This window comes from Lolium rigidum, chromosome 4, assembly GCF_022539505.1.
Source record: "Lolium rigidum isolate FL_2022 chromosome 4, APGP_CSIRO_Lrig_0.1, whole genome shotgun sequence".
NCBI classification, from domain to species: Eukaryota; Viridiplantae; Streptophyta; class Magnoliopsida; order Poales; family Poaceae; genus Lolium; species Lolium rigidum.
Window position 1 is genome coordinate 233270729 of NC_061511.1, and position 22334 is coordinate 233293062.

At 43.5% G+C, this 22334-nt stretch overlaps 1 protein-coding gene and 8 non-coding genes across 9 annotated transcripts; all 9 read left to right on the forward strand.

The window, feature by feature from the left end:
* Window positions 1-1927: 1927 nt before the first annotated feature.
* On the forward strand, window positions 1928-2022 carry LOC124650747. Its single transcript, XR_006987167.1, has one exon. It is a non-coding gene; the product is annotated as a small nucleolar RNA Z43 (small nucleolar RNA).
* Window positions 2023-2245: 223 nt separating this feature from the next.
* Window positions 2246-2323, forward strand: LOC124650759. Its single transcript, XR_006987177.1, has one exon. It is a non-coding gene; the product is annotated as a small nucleolar RNA U83 (small nucleolar RNA).
* A 77-nt stretch (window positions 2324-2400) lies between these two features.
* Window positions 2401-2494, forward strand: LOC124650721. The gene has a single exon (XR_006987145.1). It is a non-coding gene; the product is annotated as a small nucleolar RNA snR60/Z15/Z230/Z193/J17 (small nucleolar RNA).
* Window positions 2495-2589: 95 nt separating this feature from the next.
* LOC124650750 lies at window positions 2590-2685 on the forward strand. Its single transcript, XR_006987169.1, has one exon. It is a non-coding gene; the product is annotated as a small nucleolar RNA Z43 (small nucleolar RNA).
* A 169-nt stretch (window positions 2686-2854) lies between these two features.
* LOC124650719 lies at window positions 2855-2947 on the forward strand. The gene has a single exon (XR_006987143.1). It is a non-coding gene; the product is annotated as a small nucleolar RNA snR60/Z15/Z230/Z193/J17 (small nucleolar RNA).
* Window positions 2948-3040: 93 nt separating this feature from the next.
* On the forward strand, window positions 3041-3127 carry LOC124650783. Its single transcript, XR_006987197.1, has one exon. It is a non-coding gene; the product is annotated as a small nucleolar RNA U31b (small nucleolar RNA).
* A 98-nt stretch (window positions 3128-3225) lies between these two features.
* LOC124650785 lies at window positions 3226-3312 on the forward strand. The gene has a single exon (XR_006987199.1). It is a non-coding gene; the product is annotated as a small nucleolar RNA U31b (small nucleolar RNA).
* Window positions 3313-10293: 6981 nt separating this feature from the next.
* LOC124650725 lies at window positions 10294-10385 on the forward strand. The gene has a single exon (XR_006987149.1). It is a non-coding gene; the product is annotated as a small nucleolar RNA snR60/Z15/Z230/Z193/J17 (small nucleolar RNA).
* An 8463-nt stretch (window positions 10386-18848) lies between these two features.
* Window positions 18849-21014, forward strand: LOC124705956 (probable WRKY transcription factor 43). The gene is made up of 2 exons (XM_047237638.1): window positions 18849-19090; window positions 20794-21014. The coding sequence occupies exons 1-2, from the start codon at window positions 18849-18851 to the stop codon at window positions 20969-20971; spliced, it is 420 nt and encodes a 139-aa protein (XP_047093594.1). The 3' UTR covers window positions 20972-21014.
* The last annotated feature ends 1320 nt before the right edge of the window (window positions 21015-22334 follow it).

Below are 22334 nucleotides of genomic sequence, written 5' to 3' on the forward strand. Positions count from 1 at the left end.
CTACTATCTGGTATCAAGTTACTCAGCGTCCGCCAACACCAAAAGCTTCGCCTCCCTCTTGATCTTTGCAAGTATGACCGCAAGAGGAGCTTGCTTGTTCTTCAAGACTCGCACATTTCTCTTGTTCCAAATTTCTCAAGAGATGAGGAAAGTGATGAAGGCCAAATCCGTACGGTTAGTCATAGATTCTCACCATTGGTGCATTGAGATCGTTGGCCAAGGTTGTAGGTCAATAGAGTGAAGCCCAAGCCAATCCTTGACAAGGCCCCAAAGACGAATGGTGAAGCGACAATTGGCAAAAAGGTGATTCCCCGACTCCGTTACCCTCTTGCAAACCTCACAATTTTGTCACCCTTTTTTTTCCAAGCGGTTGGCGGTCCAAAGCCTATTTTGGATGGCAAACCATGTAAAGAACATCACTTTGGGAGTTGCCCAAATCTTCCAAACCTTAGCGGTAGCGGGCGATGCGGTTGCCCCATATAATGGAGCTTTGTAAGCGGATTTGGAGGAGTATTGACCATCATCGGTGAGGTTCCAAGATATACCATCCGGAACTCCCTCAAGAAGGTTGATGGTTCTAAGTTGCATCCAAAGGGTGAATGTGCTCGAGAGAGATATCCACTTCCATGTTAATCTTTGAGATCCATTCGTTGTTGTGAATGGTTTTCTTCACACACCACTTCTTCCTCGTACAACTTTTTGTAGATTAACGGGGCAATCTTTAGGCTTCTCCCAAAAAGGGGTCTTTCATCGTCTCCCAAGGTGATGGTAGTGGCGGCATAGAAGAGGTATCCGGTGGCCAATGCAAGGTGAAATGGGACTTGGTATGTAGGCCCAAAAAACTTGGCGGTCTTGGTATCCTCAAGGCCGACTTCTTTGCAAGGGCTCTAAGGTTGCGCTGGCCTTGGATTGAATGCACACCATCAGCCGATATTTGGGTGGGCTTGGGCAACCCTTGCAATGAAGCCAATTGAAAATGTTGTGCCACCTGAGATGGCATGTTCTCGATAGCCTACCTCTAAGATATGCATCAACTTGACATGCTCATGGACTAGACTAGTGGAAATGCTAGAACTAGAAAGCGAGCATAAATTCAAAGCTGGTTGGCTTTGACAAAAGCTCTCAATAGGTAATTCCAAGACTCGGGAACCAAGCATGGTAAAGAGCCATGATAGGTTAAATTGGTTTCCTAATGCCGCTCATCCCGATCGTGTTGTAACGCTTCCGAACCCATGTTCATAACATGTTAAACTGGGGTGATGCGGATTCGAAATCGACAAGACAAACACCAAATAACAGGTCTCTTCATGAGCCACTCATCTTCCGAGTTCGGACCTTTGGTATACATATATAGGGAAAACACATTTGTGCCTTAGCTCACTGAATTCGCCTTAATAGATACAATGGGTAAAAAGAAGATTCGGTTGGTTGTCAAGATATCGTGAGTAAAGATAGGAAGGGTCGCTTTGGACTGAAGGGTTCTGCATGTGTGATTTCTGATTTGCGCCTACAAAAAGTTCCAAAAGTGAATGAAGTGTTCTAGAGGATTAAAAATGAAGTACTGAAACAGGCCAAGTGTCGGGCTCGTTAGGTTTAGACTATGGGCCGAGTAGACCAGACCAGATGCATCCACCGTCTCACGCCCGGGGCTGATCGGCCGCGACGGGATACAGCCCATGTCCACAAACACACGAAGAGAGCCGCGCCGCCCCTGTAAAACCCTAATCCCTGGAGGCCCCCTATATAACCACCAGCCGGAGAAGTCTTCTTCATCCTCGCCGCCACCTCCCATCCCATCTCATCTGAGCATAGATCCTTCTACTCCTACCACTCTTCGTGGGTTTCGATTTCGATCTTTCTTGTTTCTCGACTCTGCCTCCGTTTTTCTAGTTTTGGGGAATAAATTGGTTTCTGCATCTTGTTTTGAGGACGGTGACGATTGATATTTGGTCTCGTTCGTCGTAATGGCATGAATTTGCCTTGCCGACCATTCTGCTATATCACCACCCATATTCTGAGTCCTCTTCTCGATCAAAAATCTTTTCCCCACAACCAGATCTGACTGTTGTTGCGATTTGTTTCAGTTTTTGTTCTGTAGATCGTGGCCGAGGATTAAACAAATTTATAGACAAGCATATGTCCGAATTTTCTTCATGTGGATCAATCTAATCTTCTCTATGAGGCCAGTTATGAAGTAAAATCTTTTTTTGTTTTCTTTTATCTCTGATTACGTGTGCTTTCGTGAAGCTGATGATGATTAGTGTGAACCTTTCTCAATGAAATCACTAATGATTACATAACCTACTGCCTTCCTTCTGAGGCTTCACGATTCATCGAATTGTTGTGTCGTTTTTTTCCCTTCCGTTTTGCTCTGTTGTTTCTTTTGAATAATCTGCAAGTCAAGGTCGGATGATGATCACAAGTGCATAGTTCATATGATCAAACCGTGATTACTTGAACAAAAATAGTCTTTCGCTCCTATCTGACGACCCCAACAGCAAAATTTTCTTTAGAGAATAAATCAAATTTGTCTTCATGCTTTTTGTTGTACACTTGATATTTGTAGAACTGCATCCACTAAGTTAGTGTGGACTATGAAGATTGATATTTGGTCTCGTTCGTCGTAACTGGCATTTTTTTGCCTTGCCGACCATCCTGCTATATCACCACCCATATTCCGAGTCCTCGTTGCATAAATTCCGTTTCTACATTTTTTTGTTTATTCTTTGGCCGGTGATTGGACTAAACAAATAGACAAGCATATGTCTCAATTATCTTTATGTGGAAATCATATTTTGTTAATGAGGTCAATCAATTTCCGATGTTGTTCGAACTAACTAAGATTTTGTGTTTGCAAGGTCGGCTGATGATTACAAGTGCATAGTTCAGATGATCAAAATGTGATTACTTGAACAAAATAGTCTTTCGCTCCTAGCTGACGACCTTTTTGTCTACTGTCCTAAAAAATTACTTAGCGGACTTGTGCCCGACTAGGCTTAGAGATTATAGCTCGTTTTTGCAAGATGTAAACCTTAAACTTGAGGATGATGATTGCAAATTTGTCGCCCCAGTCTTAGGGTCTGCCTAGGTGGATCTGTGCTGATTGACATACTTCAGAATCTGACTCTGTTTTTTTAGTATGTACTTTAGATTTATGAATTTGTCTTTCAAAACAATAACGTTGCCAGGTTCAACCCTTACATGATACAACTACGAAGCTGTTATGAGGATGATGAATTCAAATATGTCGCTCCACTCTTATTGTCTGCCTTGGTGGATATCTGATGATTGACATACTCTTGTATCTGACTCTAATGATGATATTGTCAAGATCTTACTAAACTTTATTTTACTAAAATTCATGTAAGTTGTTACTTTAGATGATGTTAGGAAAGGATTCTATGGATTTAGTGTCTTTGTATTCATTTCAGGTAGTAGATCCTATGTGGAAAAAATGTAAATGCAGTAACATTAAATCCATTGTGGTATCTCATCTAAAATTGTCCTTGTTATATGCTTGTATCTTTGTGTAACTCTGTCCTTCTGCAATTGTTGTCCTTCATTGTTTGCTACTTGTTCAGTCTCACTTGTGCATTGTAAGCGAAATCAAGGCAAAGGGTAGTGGGCTGGATTTTCATAATGCTGAACAATGGGCATTTACAAAAGGATAGGCCTAGGAAATAGAATGTACATTTTCCACCTTGGGCCTCAATCCTTCAGTAGCTTGAAGTGTACCCAGAAAATAGAGTTGATTTAATCCTGTGACTGGAAAAACTTTTTCTTTGACATGTTTATTATTCCCTTTATTTGACGAGAAGCTAGATTGGACCTTGATGCTACTCAGGATTTCAAAAAAGATCTCCTAAGTTCGTAAGTAACCATTGAGTGTCTCCAAAAAAAAGAAGTAGCCATTGCCTATGGCAGAAGAAATCCACACTAGAAAATAGATTGTACATTCCCCACCTTGGGTCTGTCGGTTTCATTCTTCCGTAACTGTGAGTGTAAGCTCAAAAGAAAAATCTACGAAAGAATAAGCCCAGAAAATAAAATGTACGTTTTCTAAATTGTAGAGAAATCTTGTTGGACTGTTTGTTTAGAAAAATTAGCTCTGTAATAAACTCAGGAGATCTGCTGGAAAAGCCAATTACACACGCCTAAAATATTTTTTGAAACGGAGGCAAGAGCACCTCATTCATTAATTAAGCAAGAAGCTGTTTAGTTTTTAGGAAAAAAAATGGACGAAAATAATAGGACAAACACGAGACCTGTGCTGTAAAGGACAGCTTCGACTTCACAAAAGGGGAAGGCTAGCATGAAGACACTCAGACACGCACAGTCTTGCTACTCCACATCTCCAGCTGACCTCATGCCAACCTAGATATTGGGTTGATGACCTTGCTACCCATGCAACACCAGAATCAGCCACCCAAACCAAGCAGTGCCACGACCCGGCCCCATAGGACTGCCGCAACTGCAATGAAGATCGAGGCCGTCGCCTCGAAGTGCCACCATTGTCTGGGGCCATTGCCCAGGCGTTCACTGCTCGCGACCACATAGACAGGTGCCCCCACCGCGGTGAACCTGGTGCACCGCAAAGGCCAAGAGCTTCGAGGCGACAACCTTCAACAAGGTAGTGGCGTGTTCGCCACCGCCGCCCGCTCCCGACGAAGCTTAGGTTTTCACCCGGAGAACTTGAAACCACTCGCGTCAGACGGGATCGAAACTCCACAACGACGCAAAACAACAAGAAGAACGACGTCCAAAGGTGCCACCATCGTCGGCAGTGACCAAAGTTGGTGCAGGGCTTTCACTCAGAGTTCAACCCGACCGTAAAGCATAGGGAGCCGCAAGGAGGCCGCCATTCCATGTCGCCAGCCACCGAGCTTCATCGCATGGCGCATCTGCCGCAACACCCTTCTGCCCCGGCTGATGCCATGCCAGGCCGCGCCCAAAACGCAGTGGCTGCCCTGGCATCATGACCCACGACAAAGGCAGACCGCCCGTTGAAGAAGGCCATGTCCCTGAACCGTGTCTTCCCCAGCACTACCACGCCACACAGGGGCGTGCCCTGACCACTACGTACACTCGCTCGGGAAGAAGACCACCCCAAGCACCCAGGCAGCAGCGCACCTCCAGGGCCGCGCCCCGCCGGCAACAACAATTGCCACCGCACCCAACCTCCGCCACACCACCTCCAGGCGACCTGCACGTCGACAACCTACCATGACTCAGATTGCGCCTGGGACGGCCCGCCCATCGCCACTTGCTACCGCGCCACGGCCTCGCCCTGCAGCGCCCAGCAGCAGACGGGGCTCCAGGGCCGCCACCTTGGCTTCCACGCTCCAAGCTGGCGACGCGCCACACGGGCCGGCCACCCCGACGGAGAAGATCCTGGACCCACCTCACCCCTTTGGAGATGAGGCCCGCCGCCACTGCGGCAAGGGCTGGCGGCAGGGGCGGCGCAGGCTGGCTGCTGGCGGCGCAACGAGGGAAGGCTCTCGGCGTCGCCGGGGGAGCGATACGAGGAGCAGATATTTTGGTTCTAGGTCAGATAACTCTGTAATGATGACATCCTTATTCTTGGAAATATTGGTGCTAGGGACTTTTGCTCCCCCACGCACTTCGGCTCCCACTTGAAATTTACACCTAAGGCCTTGTTCGGTGCCGGTGTATTTTTGTGTTTTGAGGAGTGTTTTATGGAGTGTTTTGGGTGAAAACACTAACCACCCAAAACACTACCCAAAACACTACAAATCCTTTTCACCTAAAACACTTGTCAAAACACTTGTTTAGAACACCGGTTTTAGAAACTAGTGTTTTCAGGTTTTTAATATAAATAGATAAAAAGACAATTTTTTAATAGTAGATGTGTATCACAAATAAAATCAAATCTTTGTAGCACACTAGAAGATCATAATCTTGCAACCAGTACATAAATGTATTACAGCCATGGTACAGTTAGCTCATGGCATCAGATCTCATAATCTATTTTTCGGAAACATGAAACAAATAGAGGAATTCAAAGTGGACAGGCATAGTTTCTGAGCAAAGTACTGAAACTACAAGATGTTGAATAAGGCACCAACTCAGCCCGGGACAGTCCTCTTAAAAACATGCTTGTTCCCTTCAATATCACAAGAAAATCAGTCCAAGCAACTTGTTTCCTGCCCAGGAAACAAGATGTAAACCATCAAATACTAATATACAACCACATGCATTAGCTAGTTGTTTCATGGCTACAGTACTTTGGTAGTAGAGGTGCATACAAATGATCAATCTAGGCAACAAAGATATACATTAGCATTACACATGCAAGAAGATACATAACAACTCTTGACTATGAAGATACATATCAGTAGATACGAGTGAAGCATATATTGGTACTTACTCTAGCTAATATTCTATGCACTCGATCTGCACAACTAAGTAAAGTAACCCAGGCAAGTTAGGAACGAAATAATATAACAGCTATACAAAAACGAAACTACAATCTGGTCATTTTGAAACCACCACCCAATGGCAACGGAGAGCTGCTCCACCGCAAGCATGTAAATATATATAGATAATACTGGGACACCATGAATTTTTAGTGGCAACACACTTGAGTCCCCATGTAAACATATACAGATAATAAAATAAGAAGTAGTTGTGCATATGATTTGAGTCAAACATAGTGCATAATTGCTAGCTACTAGTGCAGCAGCTTCTAACATGTAACTGAAATATAAAAGAAAAGATTCGCTTTACACATTATCCTGGTTAGCAAATTAAATAGATTATATTCATGGGACACGGCGTTTTTGATCTCGAGCTCATTTGCTCCTGTTTTGGTGGACCAATAAGGTAGCATGCATGTGTGTGCCAGACATGTTTATCCCAACAGGTGCGATGTGTCAATAATTCAGGAAATATCTTTACCTGTACCGTATAGACTGCTGTGAACGGTGGTCAAGCATTGATGATTGGATGGGCAAACGTCACGGCTGTAGGTATGAGCTTCCTGCAACTCGACATGCACGGCACATGCGTACGACCTTGGCTGCTTGCTCCTTTGAGGCCGAGCATGCCCATGAGCTGCAAGCATTTATTATCTCTGTACGACAGTACTCAAGCACTGTGTAAAAAGAGAGTTACGGATAGAATACATAGTTAAATACACTGACAAAGTCAGAAGAACATGGAACTTGATTGGTTCAGAAATAGAGAGCATCTACACCCCAGATCAGAAATGAATTTCTCATATTCATGGCACGATTATCTCTGAAGTCTGAACATTAGTATGCATTGAGGAACTAAGCTACTATGAAGATAGAACTCAATGCTGAATCAAAAACAAATATCTAGATCAAGAAATTGTTGACTACACGTCAGAACTAAGCTACTCTTTCTTGAAACCATGTCCATGATGTACTTTTCAACTGCATTGAAATATATTTTGTAACAAGTCACAGCCAAGGAGATTTAAAAAAAGCAGGACACTTCCTAATAATATATCAGAAAACAAATCCAAACTTGTTCTACCAGCCAGTGTACATCAGTCATCAGCCACAGTCCAGCCAGAATATAGATGATCCTAAGTCCTAACATCTGCCTCGGCTAGGAGTACAGGAAGACATTATGGATGCTTCAGAAAAATCAAATTGTCATTTAAATACCAGATGAAAGCCAATCAACTATCCAGATGCTCCTCTGCTTGTTCTCTCATTTTTCTTCAGAGCCAGAATACTAAGATATATTATCACTGTATATACCACAACAGGTTACTATAACCAAGTTTATACAAAACCTCGTAGAAAATAACATTCATATTTTCACACAGACAACAAAATAAAACCAGTTCCATTGTGCCATTGCTGTTTGGCTTGGAGTCAATTTGGAGCTGCAAATTATGGAAATATGTTTCTTAAGCGGGGTCTTCATCTTTTTCGTGTGCAAACCAAACGAAAACAGAGGCTGAGAAGGGACTGGCACATGCAAGTTGCTGACGCATCACAACTTAACCTTCCGATTTCTTATTCTTAGATACACAAACAGGTTGGTTGTGCTAGACAATTGTGGTCAATCCAGGGCATCATAAGATCCTAGCACCATATATAAAGAAACAAGCAACCCTCGCATGACTTGTAGGTTTACCAGCATCTCCTACTGCTTATCTTCAGCCAGATAGAGAAGGGGTGGGGAAGATGGCATTATTAGTACTCCTACTGCTTATCTTTAGCTACTACCAAAAACCACAAAATATCCAGCTCCAGGCTTGCTAAATGTCACAAGTTCAGTCAAATGTCACAAGCAGCAGAAATCTACAAGATTCATCATCACTACAGGGATCAAGAACCTAGAATTCAAGAACAAACCTAGAAATCAAGAACCCTAGAAATCAAGAACCCTAGAGTCTTCACTACAGGGAGAGGAGGTGGATGGAACTCACAAACGACTCCAGCTTCGGACGAGAGGAGGGGGCAGCGGCAGGAGCTCCCGGTCGGCGGCGAGGAACATCGGCGGCGCCGTCAGCGGGAGCATCAGCGTGAGGGAGCGGCGGCGGGACAGTGTGAGGTAGCGGCTGCGGGACAGCGTGAGGGAGCGGCGGTGTCGTCTTGGAGTGTCGGTGACAGCGGCGGCGCCGACGTGGTCTTGGAGCGTCGGTGGCGGCGACCGGCCAGCGTCGCCTCTCGTCCCCCACGTCGCGTCTTGTCGTCCTCCCTCCCCGCCAGCGACGAAAACGCGAGGGGGGTGGAGCGTTTCGATTCCACCCCGACCCGACGTGTCTTCGGGTGTTTTCTGGGCCCTAACCTAGCCAAAACCGGTCCACCGAACGGCCCACGAGTGTTTTGAAGTGTTTTGTAGTGTTTTAATCTGGCCCGAGAAAAACACTCCAAAACCGGCCCAAACACTTCTGAAAACACTGCCAACGAACGAGGCATAAGGATTTACCTTTGTTTTAATAGCTGAAGTTTTACATGACCTAGCACGTTTTTTTTCTATGGGAATCCTAGCACGTTTTGTCAGGTCAGCCTACAGATCTAACCTGAACTGCAAGACCCGGCCCTATTCATCGATTGCGCCGCAAGCTCAGGTCATTCAAGAAGTTCATTTCGCTTGTCGAGCTAGGTCTATCGATGATATACGGCATTATGTTTTCACTTTGAGCTCCGTTATGAACACGCCGGTAAAATGATCGCAGTAAGCCACGAACAAGAATGGAACCTAGCGGCATATGCGATGCATACATATAAAACATTTTCCCCCAAAATCTAGGTAGGGCGGCCGCTCTACCGGGTCCTCTGCTAGCACATTGGATTCAATTCAATGCAGTAGATATTCATCATAATTGTGTTTTTAGAAGATCATCATAATTGTCTTGATACCGTAGTAAAGGATGGAAAGATTTGATGAAATAGTCCAGCCCATTCGAAAATCTGACGTGAGAGTAGCGTTTTGTGGCTCACCCTATCCCGCTTCCTCCTCGTGTCTGCGTACTACCCTAGCGTTCACCTTGTCTATATATGACACCTCTAGCCGAACTCTCTCATGCATACCATAGGCTCATCTCTCCGCTCTGTACTGCCTTAGGTTATCCTTCAGCTCTCGCTCCCGTGTTGTGATGATGATATTATCTTCTCTCCCCCCCCCCCCGCTAGCGTCCTCTTGCAGAACACATTTCTTACAACGAGCACGCATGTGAAGGAGGATGATTTTATCACCATCACACCAAGATGCGTACAGTTAGAAAGATCTTCGGGTGATGCCCCCTAGAACTAAGAGGCACATCATAATCTTTGGTCACTCCACTTCAATTTTTTGATTTTTTTACTTGCGGGTACGGTTATATTTCATCATGGTAGTTCATTTTCTGTAAAAAGGTGCAATCTGAGTTGCTCAAGATAATCTTTGAGAAGTATAGAAATGAATTTATGGAAATATCAGATTGTTCTTGTCCTCATGTTCTTTCGGTTTTTGATCTTTTCCCTTTTTTGTTTTTATTCTTTTGTTATATAGGCAAGGCTTAAACTAAAGTAGACAAGCATATGTCTGAATTTTATTTATGTGGATCTGTCTTCTGTATGAGGCTAACTCTGCGATATTAGCTGCTTCTCTTTTGAATTCAGCTTTTTTTTTTGGATGACTCATGGTTTCATGAAGCCTACGATGATTATTAATTAGTATGATTGTTTGATCCTTTCACGATGAAATTTATTTTTGATTATATAACCTATTGCCATCCTTCAGAAGCATCATGATTCAAATTTCAAATGATGATTACATAATTTCCTCTATCTGGAGCAATCGGTTTATCTAGGTCATATGATGATCACAGGTGCATAGTTAAGAAGATCGAACCGTGATTACTTGAAATATAAGCCTTTCGCTTTTATCTCACAACTTCCAGTGCACCGGTTTTCTTTAATAACAAAGAGAAAGTTACTTGCATTTAAGGAACCGCTTCGGTGGATATGTGTTGTTTCATGTACTTGTCAATCTGACTCTAGATATGAAAATGTTATTTTATCTATCATTTACCCTGCCATTTTGGAAATTGATTCTTATATAGTTATATCAAACCTATCGCAATAGATACTTGGTAAGTATGGTCCTTAGGTTTTGTTTCGTGTGACATCCGCGCACATTGTTTAACAGGGTGAATGCAATATATAATAATACCATTGGGGGAGGGTGAACTACAAGAATACTTTGACTTCATGGCAAAAGGTTCATAGATCTGTCACCTAGTCTAGACTCCTGGTCTAACAGAAAAAATATGCCAAGGCATACAATGTGTAAACAGCTCAGCTGGAACTATCCTTTTTCTCCCCTACGAACTTGTATCTAGGCAACCTGCACAATATTGAGTACCAGCGCAGTTGATCTCTCACCTTTTATCGGGGGTATGCTGCATGGATACTTGGATTTAATGTCCAGACTTAATTCCACTTAATTAACCACAGTTCTATACTACCTCCATTTCGATAAATAAGCCGTAACTTTACCTAAAGAAATTAAACAACAATATCTTGATTGAGTGAATAGTAGTAAAAGAACATCCAAAAGTAATCTTTACTATTATATTCGAGTTGGTACGTCGTCAAAAATGTTTGATGTCAAAGATTGGAGACATCTTGACCATCCAATCTTACTAAACGTCTCCCGCTTGCCATCCAGCCATCCGTTATATACTTACCAAAACAAACGACAAAATCAGATCGGAAATCCTCATGGGAATCCATTAACGGAAATCAATCACAGAAAATCAATCACGGAAAAATTGCCATACAACAAAATTTACAACGGACGGGAATCCATTTACTTCCCATAAATATGTTTTCCCATATATCAATCATGGGAATCCATTCAACGGGAATCAATCACAAAAAAATTGCCATACATCACGGGAATCCATTCAACGGGAATCAATCACAAAAAATTACCATACAACGAAATCTTCTTTACTATTATATGTGATCCGTACGTAGTAAAAAATGTTTGATGTCAAAGATTGGAGACATCTTGACCGTCCAACCACACCACCTCAATGTTTGAGCCGTCCGATGGCTTAATTCGTCCACCCTCCTGGTTGTTAGTGTTAAGTCCGGATCTTATGAAATCAATTTTTTCTTTCCTACTTACATGCAATCAAATAAGTATCCTTGTTGCCTTGTTAGTGTTGAAATAAAAACGAATTAGTACGCACAAGTCAGGAGCATCCAAGAGAATCAATTTTTTCTTTGCTAATAGTACTTGCATGCAATCAAATTAGTATCCCTTGTCGCCTTGTTATTATCGAAGTAAATTTGCATGCAATGAAATCAGTATCCATTGCTGCCTTATTATTATCAAACTAAAAACGAGCTAATACGCACAAGTCACAAACACCCAAGGAGATCGATTGTTTTCCTAATGCCATCCACCCTCACGCATCTTTTTTAAACGTCTCACGACCCACAACCTTTGTAGAGAGCTTTGAACGCGCGTTGCCGGCTCGAGTCCCTGCACCCACATAATTTGTATCATCCTCAGCCGGGGCGGCCTTCGATCTAGGTCGTCTCCTCCCTGGAGGTTGACGAGCTGCACCACACGCTTGAGGAGATGCCGTGATCTTCGTTCGCGACGGAGGCGCGGGCGCGCGCCACGGTTGCGACCGTGGTGGCGGCACGACATGGGATGGAGATGTCGTGGCCGTGAAGACGTTCGAGGAGTTGGCGCATGGGATGAAGGACGAGTGACGCTCGTGCCTCCCTACCTTCCCACTGCTCTATTCGTAATTTGTACAATCTCATATGTTATATGGTCCTGTTTGGAATCTATGTTTTTCATGGCTGCCACACACTTGAGTGGATGTAGGTTATATATTTATATATATATAAGGGGAGAACGTCCTAGGTGCATGCCTCTGCAACTTCGGATTCATTTCTTAGATGGCTCTACCATCACATTTGCTAGGCAATGTCAGAGAATGTAATCTGTCTTAGTGAATATCGACATATGAATATGAGAGATGGGTAACCAAGCTTATGTGCGTCTTGTGCAGAGTCGTTATTCGTTAATGTTATAGCTGATGTACAACAAACCCGACAACGGGAATGAATCTCTGTCGGCCTCTGCATCCAAGGAGCTGAAGGAGGACATGCAGAAAAATTGGCGCTTAGGATCAGGACTTCGACGCCGCCTTCACAGAGAATTTACGGAATTGTCTTCTTCTCATTGTGAATAACATCAGGTTTGTCTAATCTAACATCAGGTTTTGAGAAGTTATATTATTGCATATCACCATCTCCTCTCATTTCCATCTCGACCGTTCCACGCGCTGCCGCCTAGCCGCCTACGCCGGCTCCCCAGACGACGGCGCACTTCCATGCGAGGGCGCTTGACTGACTCGCCTGTTGTTGTCCTGCTACCTCAAGCCCCTCCTCGACCAACCTCCAACGATGCGTAGCTGTCCAGATCGCAGTGAGATGTACAGTGAAACGTGTCACAGGCGGTCGCGCCGCTGATGTGTGCTTTCCTCGCCCTGCGTCCCTATCCGACTCGAATTGGTCTCACCGTGCTCCGTCCGCACCAGCTCTAGGCACCACTGCGGTTGCCACTCATGTGAAGGGAGGATGCAAGTTATTCAAGGTGAACGGCAGCAAAAAATTTGCTAATAATTTCACTCCTCTCTTACTATCAATTAAATTTGCATGTTATTCTTTGGGTGGCACTCGATTACACAATGCACTGCTGCCTCGCTGAAGCGCTCCTACCTTTGACGTAGCCAGAACCGTAGTACTATACATGCTACAGCCTGATCCCCTTATCTGCATCAAGGTAAAAATTAGGCCGGGTATATTTTTCTGCATCATATGCTATTGTCCAAGACCTAACCAGCACAACTGCACAAGCAGCAACGTAACTTCAGTCTAAACGAGCATCATTTTTAGACTCAGTAATTGTGGTGCCATTGCTCTTTCACTGGAAAAAATTGATTGCAACTACTTCTGTCAGCTAAAGTTTAGATTGCTTGATCACATATAGCTTTCTTATATGCAGTGAGCTTCAGAAGCTAACTGAGAAGAATTTTGTCAGAGAATATTTATTACTGAATAATGTATATTTTCTTAAACCAGGAACTTAGAAAAGGAAGTGTCCCACTGATTTTTTTATTGCCACACGATGTTTATCTCCATTGAGAGAGTCACTAATCGGCACCTGAATAATGTTTTGTTTATAGGGTTTCTTACATGACCCTGCTTCCAGCTGCATTTATACATTATTATTATGTATGCTCCTTACAACCGTTGTTACCTCACTTGGTGGGTAATACTAATTGTTGCAAATTGAACTATCTTAGGCTGGACCATTTGTTTCAAAGTTGTGTATTGTCATCTTGGTTTCGGTGGTCTGACGACGATGCCCTACACAATTGCTCAGGTGGCACCGCCCGGTGAGCTGGAAGTGCATTACTCCAACAAAACGGTAACGATGTCTATCAACGTGAACTATTGGTTAAAGTTGTAATACAACGTGGATTTAGTGTCTATTATTAGCCGTGCCATGTTAGTATTAGTAGTATTTTGTTGATGTCCTTAAGGTAATGGATGATGGTGCGAAGTTATTACACAGGGTAGAGGATAGATTTTATCACAAGTTGTTGGTATGTGCCTTTCACTATCTTAGACTTACAGTGAGCTCATGTTCACCATTGATTGTATTTTGTATTAACCTACTAATCATGTGTGGTACTCACTGGTTATCTTATTTTTGAACCAGAGAGTTCCCGAGGTACTCAATTGGATGCTTTTGTTTGCTCTAATCAGGTTGATGTGAAGTTCTTGCAGCATGCGAATTGAATCTAGAAAGGAAGCTAACTATCACTCCTATTGCAGGTCAGGTGTTTCCATTTATCAACTCCTCGGGATGGGAGGTGGTTGATTGTAGCATGTTAGGATTTAATTAATTCTGATAATCCATGCTTGTAGTTAGCGGTGACGGTTGCTTTTGTGGAACTGGTATGTCGGTTCGTAAGTGTCCTTCCGAACAGATGCATCTGATGTAGCCCATGTTCACTTGTCTTGTATCTTGATTACATCTCGACAAAGTTAAGGTAGGGAGACAAAATGAGACCAACGAAGAATGTGATCGCTGCTACTCCCACACCATTGGCGGAAGCATTAGACCAGAGGGTTCACTCGGTATGGGGTGAAACGAGGTTGCATACCACATAGATTTACCTTTTTACCAAAATAATATTTCTGCAAATATAATTCTAATATATTTCGAGTAATATGTGTTTATCTTTTTTTTTTTTTTTTTTTGAGAAACACAGTACAAACGCAGGCGCTCACATACACGCGCATACACTCACCCCTATGAACGCACACACGCACACCCTACCCCTATGAGCACCTCCGGAAGACTGAGCCGGCGGATTGGATCTTGAAATTGACGAAGTCACCACAGGCGCCTCGCTGTCGACGGGAACGTCGCCTCCCACTGAATGAATATTCCGCCTTTATGAGACACGCAGATGTCAAACCTGGGGTTTGAACTCTGGTGGGCTGGGGGTACAACCACCCTCCTAACCACCCAACCTCAGGTTGGTTCTCCAATATGTGTTTATCTTTTCTATACACATGAATTGTATGTGCCTTTTGTACAAGGGAATAAACTTGAGTCGCCGTAGCAACGCACAGGCCTTCAACTAGTAATAATTATAAATAGGTCTTTGGACTACCAGCCGACAACTACAAGCAATCAAATGAGCCGAAGGCGCACACTTTCTAATGATGCTAATTTTATGCCAACAATATTTATATATTTGGAGTAATTCTTAGTCAAAGAAAAAAACCACGGAAAACAAGGGTGCTTTAGGGAGTACCAATTTGTGTTTTTTTCTGTACTTCTACACGCTACGGGTAAATTATTTCGGGCATTTTTGTGCACTGTGTGAAAAGCGAGAAGTCTTAGGAAACCACGTCGTGCAAGTTGTTGAGGCGGTGTTCCGACACATAGGTCCATATAAAACTATTATATAAAATATGTAAAAAATGTAAAATTTAAAAATATCAAAAATCCTGAGATAAATTTCGCGTGTACATTCAAATATTCTATGTTCGTACACAAGTTTTCATGGAAGAAATTTTTTTATGTGCCATGTGTAAAAAAGGACAAAAACATTGTCCCGTGAATAGACATGTTAGAACATCAAAATTTGTTTTTTTAACACATGATACAAAAGTTTTCCCTTGAAAACTTGTGTGCATACATATAATGTCTACATGTAGCGTGCGTAATTGTTTTCGGCATTTCTGAAATTTTCAAATGTATTTTCACACAATAGGTGCATATGCACCCGTGAGCCTAAAATACCCCGTTGTCTAATAGCTACTCCAATGTATACTTGAACTTGGGTGCCACAGATTTGGCTATCCATCTGTTTTGCTATAATCAATATATTAAGCCAGCAAGCCGCCTCATTAAAAACCTTCCAGTCCCCTTCGGTACCCTGGTAAGGAAAAAAGTGCGTCCGGTACTTGCTGCTTTACACATTTAGTACAGTTACATCGTTCAAAACATTTGTCAAAACAGATTGAGGTGGATCACTATCCCAAATACAAAAATTATTAGACTCAAAACTTGATTATGCGCCGTCTTATTTGCTTCTCTGGGACAATGCTGAAAAGGGATTCTTCCAATTCTTTAAGCAATCTGAAAGCAATCCGCCAGAACTGCTGAATAAGGACTCCAAAGCTCAATTTCTCCATTGCAAGCTGTAATCAATTCCAAACTATCAGATTCCACCACTACAGGAGAACATCCAATATTTTCCAGCAGCAACATGCCATTCTTCAAAGCCGTAGCTTCGGCAGAGGCTGGACTTAATATGTTCAGCAATGGCCAAGTCTCGCCACCAATAACCTTACCATGATCATTCCTTATAATAGCCGCCGTAGCACCCGACCCATTAGGGAAAAAGCATGCATCTATGTTCAGCTTATAGTGGCGAGCCGGGGGTTTACTCCAGGTTATCACCTTTGGCGTTGCTCCCGGTTCTGACAAAGCAAAATTCATAGTTAAAGCTTTAATGGAAACGTTGAACTAATTGGTGAAGCAACCTTTTCTCCTTTCACTCCTTCTCGACGCTGCCACCAGATATGCCATGCCGCCACCGCCACTGTCTCCTTCAAACTAAGCGGACCAAGAACTAGTGGATGATCAAATCCGACCGAAGAATTTCTTCCAAGACTACACTCCCGGACCAGTCAAGTTTAGACCAATGGATGATAAAATCATTTAAACCTAAAGCTGTCCAGACTTCTTTTGCTCGGCTACACGTGAACATCAAATGCATAATATCTTCAGCCCCCATCTTACATATAGGGCATTGAGCCGGCACTTTAATATGACGGTTAGCCAGGGATCAAACCATGTAAAGCTCTCCATATAAAAAAATTGATTTTGGGTGGAACTTGCAGTTTCCAAACAATACGAGGTAGAAAATTAAAAGGCCATTTATGCTTCAAAAGTTTGGTTCCAGCCTTCCAAGGACTTTTGCTCCTCCATGCGCTCCGACTCCCACTCTAAATTTACAAGTAAGATAACTTTTTCTTCGATTTTCTTTTGTTTTTTTCTCTCCAGATTCTTTTTCTAGTTTCCCTTTCTTCTAAGATTCAAAAAATTATTAAGATTCAACTTTAAAAAATTTAAAAGTGCAAATTTTAAACCGTTCAATTTCGAAAATTTGAAGCGTTAATTTTTTGAAATGTTCAAATTTCAAAAAAATAGAAAAATGCTTATTTCGGAAAAATGTTGAATCTCAAAAAATCTTGAAATTTCAAAAATACAAAATATCTTTTGAAAATGTTCAAAGTTTGAAAAAGTTCAATTTTCTTAAAAAGTACATATTGAAAAATGCTAGTTTTTTGAAAAATGTTCAGATTTAAGAAAAGAAAACACTGAAGAAAGATCAAATAGAGAGAACAAAAAAGAGAAAAAAAAATGGAAACTAGGCTGGCCCAACATTCCGACCAGGTCGGCATATAGTGTCCTGCATATACACCGAATAGGTCGGGCAAAGATTTTTAGAAGTATTTTTTTTTTGGAAAATGTGCAAATTTTAAGAAACGTTTAAATTTTTTAAAAGTTCATATTTTTGAAAAATATGCACATTTAAATTGTTTAAATTTAATAAAAAACAAATTCGAAAAAAAGTTTGTTCTTGAAAAATGTTCAAGTTAGAAAATTGTTTAAATCCGAAAAATATTCAAATGCAAAAAAGTGTTCAAATTCGAAATTATTAAAATTTAAAAAATTACCAGATTCAAAAATTGTTCAAATCTGCAATGAATTTGAAAAATGAAAGAGAAGAAGTGGGAAAAATTGAGAAAGGAAAAAAAGAAACTTGGCCGGCCCAACTTTCCCCGCCTGGGTGTGCGGCGGTCCGCCCGGGCCGACTAGGTCGGCGGACAGTCCCTCCGGTTGAGCGAGCGATGGATAGGTTTTGCCGAGGTAGCTCCTTTCGTTTGATCAGCCTGCGATCTAACCTGAGCCGCAAGGCCCGGCCTGAGTCACTGTATTGGGCCGTAAGCTCAGGTCATCCAACAAGTCCATATCGATCAGGGTCAGACCGACGACATTCTGTTTTGACTTTGAGCTACGTTACGCACACAGATTTCCCTAACGTTACGCACACAGATTTCGCATTCCTCCACGTAACCAAAGCAGCCCCTCACATGAGACAACGCAGCTAGCCAATACGTACTCGAACGCACACGTAAAAAATCCGAGGGCTCGCTCGTGCGTGCGTGCGGGGGACGGACGGGGCAGTTGAGCCGAACAGATTCAGGTAGTTGGGAAACGGTTGCGTGAGACGAGCTAGCTCTCTCCCTCTCTATCACTCTTGTGGATCCATCTCGCCCCTGGCTTGCTTGCATGCACGCCCGGTTTGCCCACCCGATCCCACCTTCCCCTCTCACCCCCCAGTCACAGCTACCGGCAGCTGCAAACCATCCGCCTGTACATATACCACGGCGCCCTCTCCGTCATTCTTGCTCTCCGGTCGCCGATTAGCTCCTCTCTATCCCGCCCCTCGAGAGCCCCGCCGCGCGCGGTGCGTGCGTATCGTCGATCGGTTATCCATGGACAACTTTCCAGAGGGAGTGGACGATCACGACCTGCAATCGCACGACGAGCTGCTTCGCCACCTGCAGTACCTCCCTCCGACGCCGCTGCCTCATCCGGGGGCCTTGATGGATCAGCCGCAGACGTCGTCGGCGATCCCCGAGCTGGTCGACTGGGCGTCCCTGCTCCTCCCGCTGGGGCCAGGCGCCGGCACGTCGCAGCAGGTCGCCGCGCCGGCGGGTACGGGTCAGGAGGAGATGATGAGCGGCATGGAGACAGCCGCTAGTGGCGGCGGCGGCGGCGGGAGCAGTAGCGCAGGGGCCGGGGTAAGCGGCGGGGAGCAGGTGACCAAGGAGAGGAAGGCCGGCGGCTCGCGTGGGAGGAAGGCCACCCGGCCGCGGTTCGCGTTCCAGACCAAGAGCGAGAACGACGTGCTCGACGACGGCTACCGGTGGAGGAAGTACGGCCAGAAGGCCGTCAAGAACAGCGCCTTCCCAAGGTATACTATACTGCTTGCTTCTCATCCTGGAACTTGTGGTACGTTGCAGGTTAGCATGTGATGCATGCATACGTCCAAATTAATGTGTGTTATTTTTGTTGTGTGCTCGGTGTAGTGTAGCTAGTCGAACAAGATTAAATGGGCGTAGCAAGGGACAAAAATGCTTAGAGCAATTGAGAATAGGCATAGATTTGCTGATATTCCCAAGAACATTCGCCATATTAGTTTCTTGCTTGAACCTTAGGGCAGATGGCATCTATTAAAATTCCTAACTCAATTACACACTAAGAAGATATATCATAAAGCTACATCATAATCAAATTGTGGGTGATCTCTCCAAAAAATAATTGCATTTGTGTTGCTCAACAGTTGAATTTCATAAAGTAGACTCTGTATGGATTGCTTCTGCTACCCGATTCTCGCATGAATAGCCAAGGAACTAGTAGGATAAACATTGATTCTTTCGAGAATGTCAATTGGGTCTTTTTTGGTAATTCCCGCGCGCTGCCTCGTCTAGTTTGATCCCCATTGTTGAGTCATTACTATACTTATCAACATTGTTTCTTGCATCGGCACGATCGTGACTTGGCGAGGAAGTATGAGGTGGAACTACACGTTGTTATGGGATCAAGGCTTGTATGTGATAGAGGAAGCGATGGGAAGACCTAACAAAGAGGGATGAGGAATAAATCTAAACATATGAAGGAAGGAGGAAGCAAGAAGTGTTGATAGTTAGGCCCCACGCTACTAACGGACTAAAGTTGTCATGTCAGCGTAACTCATGGTTGGGATGGTTGAAGGGTGAACTGCGATTTGCATCATGTTTGAGGTTGCTACACGAACCGAACGGCAAACACATACACCACATACACCGTCTTCTTATGTGCATGACTTCTCGCATTCTCGTCTCCCCAACTTCCACCTTCTCTTCTAACTCCTTTCTTCCACCATCGCACCCGTTCCTCAATCGTAGGCACAAAAGCTATGTGATGCCTTATAGGGGTGTTGCGCCACGATGATGCCTTCCAGTAAGATTATGTCTAGTAGTGTTGCGATGACACAACCAGGAATTCGACTAAGATTGATGGGAAGGAGAAGCAAAGAGGGTAGCCGCCCCCATCGCCATTATGGTCAACTTGTAGATGGTCAACTCATCCACCTGCTTCCTCTGTCCCTCTCCCTTCCTTCTCTCCATTGAATTATTTCTTCCACGTATATGTCTTCTTTCTTCCTTCACATCTACCCCCTACACACATCGGACGGTATTCAAGCGTTCACTCCATAACATGGCTAGGTTGACCAGGCGTCCAATCCCTATATTTTCGCATTTGACCCTAGATAGTCATATCGGAGAGATAGCTAGTAGATCGAACTGAAGCGCCTATAATTTGATTTCATAGCTCAATTCTATGCCTCACTAGTGTTTTTTTTTTTTTGAAACTTATGTGGTATAATCTGTAAAACATTTTGTAATGTACCGCAACAACACATGCAAATACACACCATGCATGCATATGGTGAAATGACACATCCGTTATCGTTGTTGCCGTAAACCCCAAACCGTAAACACAGCTACATGCACCGATTGATTATGGAGCAACTAGTAAGTATGCAATGCCAGTACTAGTATATGCAATTTTGGCTTTACTTATTCTTTTCGCCGATTAATGCATGCCCTTGACAACATTTTTGTGATGTTTCAGGAGCTACTACCGGTGCACACACCACACGTGCAACGTGAAGAAGCAAGTACAGCGGCTGGCCAAGGACACGAGCATCGTGGTGACCACGTACGAGGGCGTCCACAACCACCCCTGCGAGAAGCTCATGGAGGCCCTCAGCCCCATCCTCAGGCAGCTCCAGTTCCTCTCGCAGCTCTAACCTGTCATTTAATCGTCTGTGCGAAGAGCGTACATCGTACACACTGATCTACATATATATACACAGCCCAGCGTACTCACTTCCGGAAAGAGAAGGAAAAAAACTTGTCCTACCTCCCGGTCACCATATATACAATTATACAGCAGCTGATCCAGATATGTACTTGTTGATTCCATGCATGGTGCATGTAAAAATGTATGTCATTGCAGATATATAGTCCTCGTCCTTGTAAATAATGCAGGTAATCGTGCAAATTAATCTTACATTTTTTACCAATTGATTCCATTCTGTCTATCATGTACTGTATATCCTACCCATCCCTGTGTTGTAGGGTGTAATTCTCTCTTACACAAGAATTAGCGCACTCCATCCATTCTGTTCCTTTGTCAAAACTACTACGCGTACCACAAATGCCATTATGATTTTGGTGCGACAACTGATGTAACGATGGTGTTCCAGGCTTCATGCAGCGGGCCTGATGGAGGGTTCTCTTGATTCGTCGTACTGATAGTGGATATATATTTGTTTATCACTTTGTAGGGCATATATTTCTATCCACACAAGGGCACTTTATATTTTGGACGCAACTTTGACCATTAAATTTATCAAAAAAATGTGAGTTATATGTCACATAATTATGTCATTTGATTCACATTTGAAAAAAAAATCGCATGATATAGTTTATTGAGATATACCTCATATTTTGCTGGTCAAATTATTTGTCATAAGAACCGAACTGGTATGTGAGAGCAGCCGGAAGAGGCGATCAGGAGGCGGCGGGCACAAACCCATCCACGGTTATGTTCTCCTCACCGGCGACGCCACCAGTCCGCTCTGCCGTTTACCTTGGGGCCTTTGAGGTCTGGTGGACCACAACCCCTCGCCGGTGGGGAGTTTCCGTTCTTATTTAGGTTATTTTCAATGTCTTTTTCGGGATGTTAGGCATTTACTACATCTGAATGTAGAATAAGATCCTCCCCGCCCTATCCTCGCTCTGGTGGTGCATATAGCGCAGTTGTATGACATGTGGAGTCGTGTGTCCGGTGGATCTCCCGAGATTCTATCGGATTTCATGTTCATTGGTGTGGTTTCGTATCAGTCTCTTCCGACCTATGGTTGTTAGCATTGACGATGGTTGTTGCTCTGTGCGCTGGTCCTTGGTGGCTTAGCACAATGACTTCTCGTTTGTCTACTACAACAAGCTCTATTACGACAAGTATTGCCCGACTCTTGTGATGGAGGGGCGAGGACTGCTACGCGTCTTCGGCTCATGCTAATGTCTGTAATCGTTGCTAGGTGATCCGAGTACCTATTTATAATTTCTATTACTTTTTAAGTTATTTGTGGTACTATTGATGATTAT